This window comes from Chaetura pelagica, unplaced genomic scaffold (genome assembly GCF_000747805.2).
Source record: "Chaetura pelagica isolate M959 unplaced genomic scaffold, ChaPel_1.0 scaffold2, whole genome shotgun sequence".
Classification (NCBI taxonomy): Eukaryota; Metazoa; Chordata; class Aves; order Apodiformes; family Apodidae; genus Chaetura; species Chaetura pelagica.
The window spans coordinates 5,141,270-5,152,390 of record NW_009952796.1 but is presented as its reverse complement, the minus strand read 5'-3'; the positions used below and the strand labels follow the sequence as shown (position 1 = coordinate 5,152,390).

Here is an 11,121-nt window from a genome sequence, read left to right as displayed (position 1 = left end):
TGTGGATAGAGCTGGAAACTCGTGATCCTTCCTGCGTAGCTGTCTGTATTGGTAAATCCTAGGGATTAGCAACTGGATATAAACAGGCACACTGAAGACTGAACAGCCCTGCTGGGTCAAATTAGGTCTGCTTTGTGTATAATACCATGGTTTTAATAATTTTCTCTTAATTCCATCTCTGAGCTCATTTTTTAAACCTAACATGTTACTGCAGATGCACAGTTTGCGCTGTTTAGTGTTGTTCTGAAAACAACGTTATACAGCGTTAAATGTGAAGTGTTGGTATGTTTTACATACCTATATAACACTGCTGTAAAGCTATTTGGGAGCCACTTCTTCTATTTTATACTTTTTTCCCCCAATTTTTGTGATTAAGTGGTGGTCTTACCTGGTTGCACATGGCTTTTCTCACTGCCAGCCTCCTATAGAAACACTACATCTAAAAGGTAGCATGTTCAGTGAGGAGAGATTAAACCAGAGTATCAGAGTTCCTGCTTGGGAAGCTTTGTCTCTTGGTTTAGGTCAGTACGTTAGCACTCTGTATTGTAAACAGCACAAGGGTTGCACCCATCTTTGCTATATAATAAGTATATGTGTTAAGCTGGTCCTGCCTGCCGTGCAGCTCTGCCCACACAAAGCATAGCAGAGAGAAGCAGCATTAAAAGGAATTCACTTCTCTGCCTGTGGGTGAGCAGCTGTGACCCTGGCTGGCAGGTGGGATGCTCCCCTCCAGGAGCAGAAAAGAGGAGAGAGCAGCAGCCTTGATTCTCCCCTTCTAATCTGCTCTCATGGGATCCCATCTGGAGTACTGTGTCAAGTTCTGGAGCCCCCCCGCACAGGAAAGACATGGAGCTCCTGGAGTGAGTCCAAAGGAGGGCCACAAAGATGATCAGAGCGCTGGAGCAGCTCTCCTATGAAGACAGGCTGAGAGAGTTGGGGTTGCTCAGCCTTGAAAAGAGAAGGACGTGGGGAGATCTTAGAGTGGTCTTGCAGTACCTGAAGGGCTACAGGAAAGCTGGGGAGGGACTTTTTGGGAGGGTGTGTGGTGATAGGGTATAGGACAATGTATTTAAATTGGAAGAGGGTAGATTTAGTTTAGGCTTTAGGAAGAAATTCTTTCCTGTGAGGATGGTGAGACAGTGGAACAAGTTGCCCAAGGAAGTTTTGGTTGCCCCATCTCTGGAAGTGTTCAAGCCCACGTTGGGTGAGGCTTTGAGCAAGCTAGTTGGAGGTGTCCCTGCCCACGGCAGGGGAGTTGGAACTAGGTGATCTTTAAGTCCCTTCAAACCCAAATCATTCCATGATCCTAGCTAAAATCCTGAAGTTCTGTGTGTCTTGCTCCATCTGCCTGCCCTGCCCTCCATGGAATTCACTGGCTTACATCAGTCAGTAATTTTGTTGCTGCCTACACATTTTCCACATTCTGTCTGAATTTCTCTCTTTACAATCCCCGAGTGTGTTTGTTTTTGCCATATACTGGCTTACATCAGTCAGTAATTTTGTTGCTGTCTACACATTTTCCACATTCTGTCTATTAATTTCTCTCTTTACAATCCCCAAGTGTGTTTGTTTTTGCCATATGGTGACAAGGCAATGGTTGGCGAGTCTGATAATTTTCCTAAGGATTTTGAGCTCTCTTTTAGCAGGTTGGTTTGTGGTGTGGTGGTGGTTTTTTTGTTGTTGTTGTTGGTTTTTTTTTCCCCAATCTATGTATAGTTATAAGAAGGTCTTTAAGAATTTATCACAAACTGTTGTCCTGGGGACTTGGGCCAAACCAGAGATCAGAAACTCTGCATGCTCTTGCTGCTAAATCTGTGGCAGTGCTAGGGCCCGAAATACTGTTTCCAAGTGTTTATAGTGCCTCCTTTGGGACAAATACACCTTCAGTAACGAGACATACTGAGCATGGAGTGCTTTTGCAGTAGATTTTAAAAGAATAAAGGCAGCATCTCTCATAGGGGTGAAGGATCTTGGCACTCAAAAAGGCTTTGGAGGCATCATGGAGGTGCTTGTGCATGACCCCAAGAGGGGGTTCCAAAAACTTTGAGGAAGATAGGGCTAAATTTCACATTGCAGTGGTGTAAAAAAATACTCTTCCCAGAGTATTTGCACAAAATCACAGAAATAATGTTGTGGTAATGTGTTGGTTTGGGGTTGGTTGGTTTTTTTTCCTTTAAATTTAGGAGAGTATTTTTAGTGCTTTCTTGCCTTGTTTGATTTGGACCTTGTTTGGACCTTTTTTCCGCCCTTTTTAATTTAACCTTTAAACTATTGTTTGTAAGGATCTATACCCCTTTTACTCTAAAAATGAGGACAGGCAAGGATTTGTGTCTTTTGCTGCAAAAACAGCTATTCCAGCTGTATGGAAAACACTGAATTCTTTAGCCTCTTGATAAGGTTTCTGTTGCTTGAAATGTGTAGCGGAGTAATTGCTTTCTGGAGACATTTGACTTTTTGTGTGTGTGTGTTCCTGGAGGTTGAGACTAGCAGCCAGCTGATACTGAAGTTGAGAATAGGTCTCAGAAAGGAATTTACATTAATTTTTAGCTAGCAGCTAAATTAGCAATTTAATATTCATAGCATACAGCGAGCTGGTGTTCAGAGGGATTAATCAGTATTTTCCATCAAATAAGACAACTAATTTTTAAAATGAACATTTTCTAGTTGTGACAGGAAAGACGTGAGCAAGAACAACATCTAGCTGTGTAGTGTTTTTTACAGAGTAATAACCAAAGATGAAGAATCCTTCTACAGCTGTGAAGAAGCAGCAAAGTAAAATATCTTTTCTTTCCTGGGAATGGTGTTTGAGGGGGAGGGAGGGGAAGCCTTGTATTCAGACTGAGACTATAGGTCTAGCAAGTTGATTTGTGTTTCTAAGAAATCCTCTGATGACTTGTGTTCTGAACATGCAAAGTATGTTTCTACTTCACTGCTTATGTTTTTAAGTTTGGGTTTTTTGTGTGTGTTGGGTTTTTTGGTATTTGTTTTTTACAGATGTAATTGCTGTTTTTCACTATAAAGAATATCTCTGAACTCTCACTGACTATTTCTCCTTCTGTGTCAAATGGGTGCAGTATATATGTACAGTAGGGTGGGAGGAGTTCTGACACCTCACCTTGTGAGAAAGAAGGAACAGTAGGTTCTGATTTAAATCCAAACAATCCTCCAGCAGTGTAATTTAACTGAGCAGAGTGTCTCATTTGCCTGTACCTTAAAAAGAAGTTTGGTTTTGATTTGAAATTCTTTATGTGCAGTTGTTCATAAATTTTACAGTTGCATTGAAAGTAGCACATTTAATGAGAGGGTTGTGACTCTGTGCAGTCTGGCTTTGTGTTATAAAGTAAACTTGTGCTGTTGCCTTTGTCTTTTCCAGATGTTTCTGACAGTGTATCTCAGTAACAATGAGCAGCACTTCACTGAGGTTCCAATCACCCCTGAAACAACCTGCAGAGATGTGGTGGAGCTGTGCAAGGAGCCTGGTGAGAGTGAGTGCCACCTGGCCGAAGTGTGGTGTGGCTCAGGTAGGTTCACCTTGCACTTGGTGAGTTACTGGGTGGTCACCACTTCTAAGAAGGTAGCACATGGAGACCTGGCAGATGTGCTTGTGTCTCAGGGTTTCTGCCTTACAGTTCTGTTAATCTCTTCTTCAGACCTTCTGTATGATAACCCATCTACAGAAAGGCTCACCCGTGCAAAAACAGGTTAAAAGCAAAAGATACATGCAGATGTTCTTGTGTGTGTGAAGCCTTTCTCTGACTCAAACAAGTCTCTGAAGAGTGTGGGGGAGCTGTTTGTTCTTCCTCCTTCTCCCCAAAGTGCGATCCCAGTGGCCTTTGTGGGGTTTTTGAAGTAGGAAGTATGGGTAGTTCTGTGATCCAGTAATTTCTTCAACCCTGTAGCTGTTTTCTCTTGTAGCGTAAAGGAAACCTTCCTTTTTCTGATTCCACCTTCATTGTGTTAAATGAGTTTGGAAGGGAAGGGTTGTTACCAGAACTACTAGTAACCTTATGCAAAGTGTTCTAAAGAAGGTTTGTGGTGGGTGGTAGAGAGGACATTAAAACTACTTTTGACTCTGCCCTGTCCTTTTAAACCTGTGGAAGTGTGTTTTCTGTATGTGATCAGTTGTGGCTTTTGTCCTTCTATGTTCTTGCTGACTTTTGTCTTGGAATTTCAAATCTCCCAAGCTTGCAGTGCTCCATTGGAACTGGAGAACATGTCAACAAAAAAATCAAAAGCTAAAGTATGGCCAACTTTTCAGGGCTTAAATGGAAAAGGACTTTTGACCGTTTCCTCTCTTTGTGGTACATATTAGATACTGGTAGCCATTATGATGCATAAAATAGATGAATCATGGACAGGATTTTAAGTAATGGAAGATAATGATATTTGATCCTATTTTTTGAAATGCTTAAATAAACGAAATCATAAACTAATCAGATAATGTTCCTATGTTCCTATCTTCCTGCTGTTGGCTCAGTTTTACACCTGTTCAAAAAAGCCTTTGGTAAGCTGGATGTTTGTTTAATAGCACAAGATACCTGATTTGTCTCTTCATTTTTATCCCCTTCTGAAAAATGTAATGCTTCTGGTATTTCCAAATTTTAAGAAATGCAACAGTTTTTTTTTCTTCTCCTTATAGTCTTTTCTTTATAAAGCATAGTAAAATAAAATAACACGTCCAGCATGGGAAGAAGAAATCTTTTAGGGAAGTTTTTTTATTGTATATCTTTGTCCATCTCTAAGTCAATGCAATACCAAAGTCTACAGTGGAAGACAAGTAAAATAAAGGTTTAGGTAAAACCACTGAATTTATAGTTAGCCTTAGCCCCATGCCCTGTTAAAGACCACAGGTTGTGATGGTGAGGGACAGAATTCTCCTGTTATTACTCAAGTTGGAGCTGTGCTGGCTTAGGTAGCTCCTCTCCTTGTGTTTTCTGAACCTGGATTCTTGATTGGCGTTTGAGATGTTGATGTAGAGTATGCTAGAAATTGCAGCAAGATTGTCCTGAAATCAAAGGAGAGCACCTATACAGAGAGGCAAGTGAAGTCTGCCAGTACTTAGTGTCGAAATGGTCTTGTTAGCTGAAAAATGAGTTTCTGGGTAAGTGGGAGGGACCACATAATGCTCAAAGGTTTATTTGTAAAATCAAGTTGTCTCCTCTTGGGTATCCAAGGAGATGTAAGAAAGCAATCTGCATACAGAAGCATAAAATGAAGCAGATACTTTTTTTATGAGGTTAGTCTTTTCAGAGATAACTGGAGATACCACAAGAAGAGGTATCTCCATGTTACTTGCACAGCTATTGTCCTAAGACAAAAAAAATCATCCATTTATGCAGTGAAAACTTTGACAATTGTTTTAGAAACCAAATTATTCTTGTTCCCTTCACTCATCCTGTTATATTTACTAATTACTTCTATATACAAACACTGTGTGTAAAACTGTATACAGTTTCAAATTGTACTTGATAACAAAAAATGCAGTAGTCTCAAATAATGTAACATTAAAAGACTTTGAGTACTGGATGAAGTACCTGCGTGTTGTTTCAGATGAAATGTATTCTTTGTTAAGCATCTGTATAATATCCACTAGCAACCATTTGCAAGGTATGTTTTAATGTATGTCTTGGATTTTTTGGGGGAGTGAAGGGCAGGGATGATGCTTTTAGCTTTTCCCTGATCTCTTTTTACATGTCAGCAAAGTTTACTATCTTGTTTTGCCAAGATACACCATGGCTTCTATTTTGTTTGTGTTTTACACTGAACAAATTAAACTTTATTTTAAAACAAACATGGTGAATAGCAGCTGACCTTCTGGGGTAGAAACAAAAGATGTAATTTGGAAAATGACTTCTCAGAGTTCAATTACTGATATCCTTAGATCACTTGTTTCTTTCACTCTTTTTCTGACACTTGCTCAGGAATTGTAGCTTCTGTTGTCACACCTTATTAAGCCTACTTTGAAAGATTGCTGCAAGTGTGCTTGAGGCACTCTGCTCTTTGAAGGGGGCAAGTTTGCTGCTCTCCCTGTCCTCCTGGTTTTACTTGAAATTTGATGAGTATCAGAACAAACTTTCTTGATATTATTACCAGAATTCTGTTAGGCAACTACATTGGTCACTGTGGAAAGCAGTCAAAAGGTGTGTACATGTGTAAAGATGGTTTTTTTTAATGAGACAGATAGGAAATTTTAAAAAAGTCTGACTGTTTGTCCTTTCCTCCTGAGTGGTAGTTTTGTTTGGTATCTGAAAATCTCTTCGACCTTTCTTTGAAGTCACTGAGTGGTATTGACTGAATCCTTGTGTAAAGGTCATCAGCCTTGATTATAGAGTTTCAGTTGGAGTAATGCTGAGCAGCTAGAAATCTGTCTCATAAGCCTGCTGTATATTCTTTCAGACGGAAATCTGACAGTGACTCTGTTAGTTTTTGGTCCCTTGAATTAGGTTTAGCAGATGAAGAGCTTTTTTAGCTGTCTAGACAAGTAACCACCAAGAGACTGCTTTTTCTGTAACAGTGACCTACTTGCTTATTCTGTAGAGCTAATCTCTTCTGACAGTGACTCCAGAAATTTTCCTTCCTAGATTGCTTGAGCATAGTTGCAGCATTTTCATTTAAGGGAAGTCTTTTGTATTGAAAAGAGCTTTCCACATGCTCAAAATATTAGTAGCTCCTCTTTTTATAAAACTGAAGACATTTATACTTAACATCAACAATTTTTCCCCTGAAATAATTATTCCATATTAAGACAGTGACTTTGAAAGGCTCCATTGAATATGAATGAACTACTCTCTGAGTTCTTGATTTTCTTTTGTTTTTCTTTATTTTATTTCTTCCCATGGCTTAAATAATGAAAGGAAATATACAACAAAAGCACTGTCAGGAAAAATAAAACTGGTGCAAAAGTGTTGCTATTGAATTTCAGGCATTGTCATCTTGTCTTACTTCTCAGGCCAGAAACAATACCTTCTGTTTATCTGGCACCCAGCACAAACAGATCTAACGTGATTACAAGTCTCCAATCTTGTTATAGGTTACTATGGCAGTATACTGACCACATCAAGTTAACTACTAAGATATATTGACCGTGTAGTTGCCATCACTTTTAAAATAGGTGTAAAAATTTATGGTAACATGTCTAGAATAACAAAGGGAATTGCTTTTATGTAAAGATTTAGAGGCTAATAAGTAATTCTAATTATATTCTCTCAGTGAATGCCCAGTTATGAAGTGTGTAAATTCTGGAAGAACAGTGATACGGAAAAGGTGGTAGATGCAGACTGCACTGGATATTTGTAATATTGAAAGGCAACAAGTAGGGCTTAAAAATCAGATTTCACTGAAGCCTGAACTGGGAAGGAAGGAAATTAAATGCAACTTATGCATGTGACTTTAAAAGAAATTTAATCTTAACTGTCTGAAATAAAATGGCAAGTTTTTATTGGAGTAACTTTTCACTGTTTAATCCTTTTTTCCTTTGTGCTGTCAATCCAAAAGAGTTCAGCTTTTCCAGTTTATCAGAAGTGGAGCTTTCAAAACATATGTAATCTGAACTTTGTGCGATTTGCTCTTTGAGAGAATGAGCCAGTTCTGTGGCTGACAGGAGCTGTAGCAGAACGCTTGAAGTGACAGGAGCTGTGGTGGCTTGCTGAGGATCAGGCATGTTGGGTACTGTCTAGGAGCCTCTTCAGGGTATCGAGTGCTTCTGCCTGAGTTTGAATGCAGGGGCTGCAATCCAGCATTTGATTGCAATACTTAGGAAGCATTAAGAGAAGAATTACCAGAGACTTTTTCTTTGCATCTGTCTTAATTCTTATTGGAATAGGAAGTAAGTGGGTCCCTGTAGGAATTGGGACAGAGGAAACCTGGAGGATAGAGTGGGAATGATTGAGAAAGAAGTCTGAGGTACCACAGAAGTGGAGCAAAAGGTACACCAGCATATGTAGTGCTGGTGGTGAGCGGGTAAGATGATTTGCCAACACAAACCTAAGGCACTAGAGCTGAAAGCTCTAAATTGCATGTTTGCTTCCCCTTGGGCTGTGACAGTGCCTCAGCTTCTCCCTTCAGGGGTGGACTTTTAAAGGGCTGTGTCTGCTTTTCAGAGGTGTTGGTTTAATTTCAGAAGCAGGGAGTGGTACATACAGTGCCTTCCTAAGGGAAAGGTAGAAATTCCTTGGGTAAAGGCAAGAATAAGGTGCACATGCTGCATCTGAGTAATAACAGGTGTTCAAGTGAAAGATGAACAGATTATTCTGGTTTATGTATGTGCCCAGGTTACATAAAGATGTAATAGCCAACTGACTTTTTACCTTTTCAGAACGCCCCGTAGCCAACAATGAACGGATGCTGGATGTTTTGCAGCGCTTTGGGATGCAGAGAAGTGAGGTTCGTTTCTTTCTTCGGCACGAGCGCTCTCCTGGCCGGGAAGCAGGTGGGTGTTGGTCTCAGCTCGTTCATTTGTCTAGGTTTTATTTCATTTTTCAAGGTTAAGGAAACAGCTAGCATATGTTATTTGTTAATGCTGGTAGTCAGTATGGTATTGCAGTGCTTGTTAATTTCCAGCAACAGAAAACTTGTTTGTTTTAGTGAGGCCTTCATCCTTCTGTGCCAGACCTGGGGACATTAAATCCAAATTGAAACTCTTGTGGGTTTTCTAGAGCTGGTCATCACCAAAACATTCAAGGACATCCTGTGTTAAATATATTAGCTGCAGCTGAATATCTAGTCTCTCCTTTTAAATCTAGTAACCAAACTGTTGTCCAGTAATGTAATTTATTATTTGAACTTAGGGTGTTTCCCCTGGATAATACCTTACCACAGCGATAAACGTAGAATTCTTGACAAGAAGAGTTCTTCAGTGTTTCTTCCACAATCTACACATATTTATTAGTTTCAGGAGCAGCATTAACTGAATGGCCTAGTCCAGTTTTCTGAGAATCTAATATCTATGCTTTGTAAATCTTAATGTGAAAACTATTAAGGAAATTATGTTTGGCTTTTCATCTGTGCATCCCATATTCATCTCTTCAGTAGAATCCTTAAGATTTTTACCTTTATATCAGTCTGCTGGATTCTTCTTCCTCCCCTTTTGGTTTCCATCCTTGGTAATCTTCCTCAGTGTTGGAAATACTGCATTTGTGTTGAGTAGCATTGCACCCAGCATATTTTAAAATGGTTAAATGGGTCTTGATGTTTAAAATGGGTCTTGATGATAGAATGAGTATATGAAATGTTAAATTGTGCCATTTCTTTCTATTAAGGATCTTGCAGTGCAGTTTAGTTGTCAGGATGTCATTTTTCAAGTCTGGGGTACTCGTAATATTAGGATTATTGGCATTTTATTTGCCATAGCATTGCTATGCAATATGTTTGAGGAAGAGCAAATTCATAGAAGCTCTGCAGTTAGTCTTGCAGGAAAATTATGTTGAAATAGTTATCAAATGGGTAAGAAGCTAACAGATGTGCCTTCATCCCGTAGAACGTGTATGTCCTACAGGGAAATTAGTGAGCTTGGTATTTGGTCACTGTTATTATGTAATTTGATGGAAACATTAAAGTTGGATTCTAATTAAGTAGCATCTTTACTGTCACCATGACTGCCAGGAAAGAAAAGTGCTTTTAAACTTTATGTGCAAATAATCAGCTGTGGGTTAAATGGTTTGTCTTTCATGATAGGTGACTAACCTTTAACTATTTTTATTCATCTTCTCTGAGATGGTTGATGAAGGCATGCCAGACCATCTTGATACTGATTTTAAGACACTGGTCCAAATGACTGTCTGTGAATTAACCAGTTATTTTGGTGTTATTTACAGAGGGGAACACCTTTTTGTGGCTACATCTGTAGTGCAGACTTACTAGAGGCCAGCTGCCTGTTGACCACAGGACAAATACAGAAATAGCATACTATTGGTTAAGCTTTTATTGCTTGTCAGTTTTTAAGCAGTCCTATATTTTAAAATAAATGTTGACATAGAACACCAATCTTTTCATAAAATGTCTTGTGTCATCAGTGAAGCTTATTAGTGTTCACAAGAGAAGAACAGGTGTTCAGATTCTAAGTAAAAATGTTTGTACTCTTTCTCCTTTTGTATTAAATGCTATGTGTAAAGGGATAAGAAAAATCCTTAAAGTACCTTACCATCTTTGACTATTCCTGTATTTCTTTCTAGGGACTGGACAAAGGTCTCAAGAGTCAACCTTAAAAAGAAATGGTGTGAAAGTGTCTGGTGATCGAAGAACAGAGAATGGAGTAAGTGCCTGATACAATGGCCAGTATAGTGAAAATGGAGGTTTCCCTTTTTTTGAGATACAGGTGCAAATCCTGTGCTGGTAGCTAAGAGACTGTTCTGGAGAGGTGGCTAATGACTGCTCTAAAATAGACACAAAGCCCCTAGCAACTATCACCCTAGCTTTCAGTTTTTAAGATGTCTCTGAGATCTGTTGGCTGCCATATCTGTGTTCGTACAGGTGATCTCAGCAGCAGATTCAGTATACTTTGCAACTCCCATCAACTTTTTATCTAATTTTCCTTCAGTTCTTTATTTTCATGTCTAGTTTTGTCTGTGATCCCTAGTTGTAATCTTCAAGTTGAGACCTGTTAGTGTTTCAGCATTGAATGCGTTGTCTGTCATTAATTTGTGCTCCAGAAGATATAATTATGGATATAAGATTGAATCTAGATTCAGGAAATGTGAACAGATAACTAATGTAATAATAATAATGCTATTTTTTTTTTTTTTTTTTACCTCAGTATATTTAAATTTTCAATTTTCTACAACTTAGGTTGAAGTGCTTTGAATTGCAACAATACACCTTGGACCACGGAACCATCCTGCTATGTGCTGAGTGTTCTGGGCTCAGTCAGTCAAAGCTAATTCATGCTAGGCTTAATTATAAAGGGCTCTGAAACACCTTTTTAAAATGCTGCTGCGATTTTGCTAGAAGTATTAATGTTTCAAGAGATGTTGGTTTGTGTGTGGCTGGATTGGGCTGTGTGTGTGTATGAGCTTACAACTATTTATTCTTTTTACCATGGAAATACCTCATTTCTTTCTAATTATTTTATTGGATGCTCAGGTGTTGTTGTGTTTTTTAAAGACCTTTGCAATACTTTTCTGCAGT

General features: G+C 39.0%; 1 protein-coding gene across 1 annotated transcript in view; it reads left to right on the top strand.

Annotated features, from left to right (window-relative positions):
- The first annotated feature begins 3,373 nt into the window (after positions 1-3,373).
- The window catches only part of TP53BP2 (tumor protein p53 binding protein 2), a 34,227-nt gene continuing 26,479 nt past the window's right edge, over positions 3,374-11,121 (top strand). Inside the window, 3 exon segments of the mRNA XM_009994762.1 lie at positions 3,374-3,521; positions 8,315-8,428; positions 10,170-10,249. Of these exon segments, the coding sequence (XP_009993064.1) occupies positions 3,374-3,521; positions 8,315-8,428; positions 10,170-10,249 (342 nt within the window).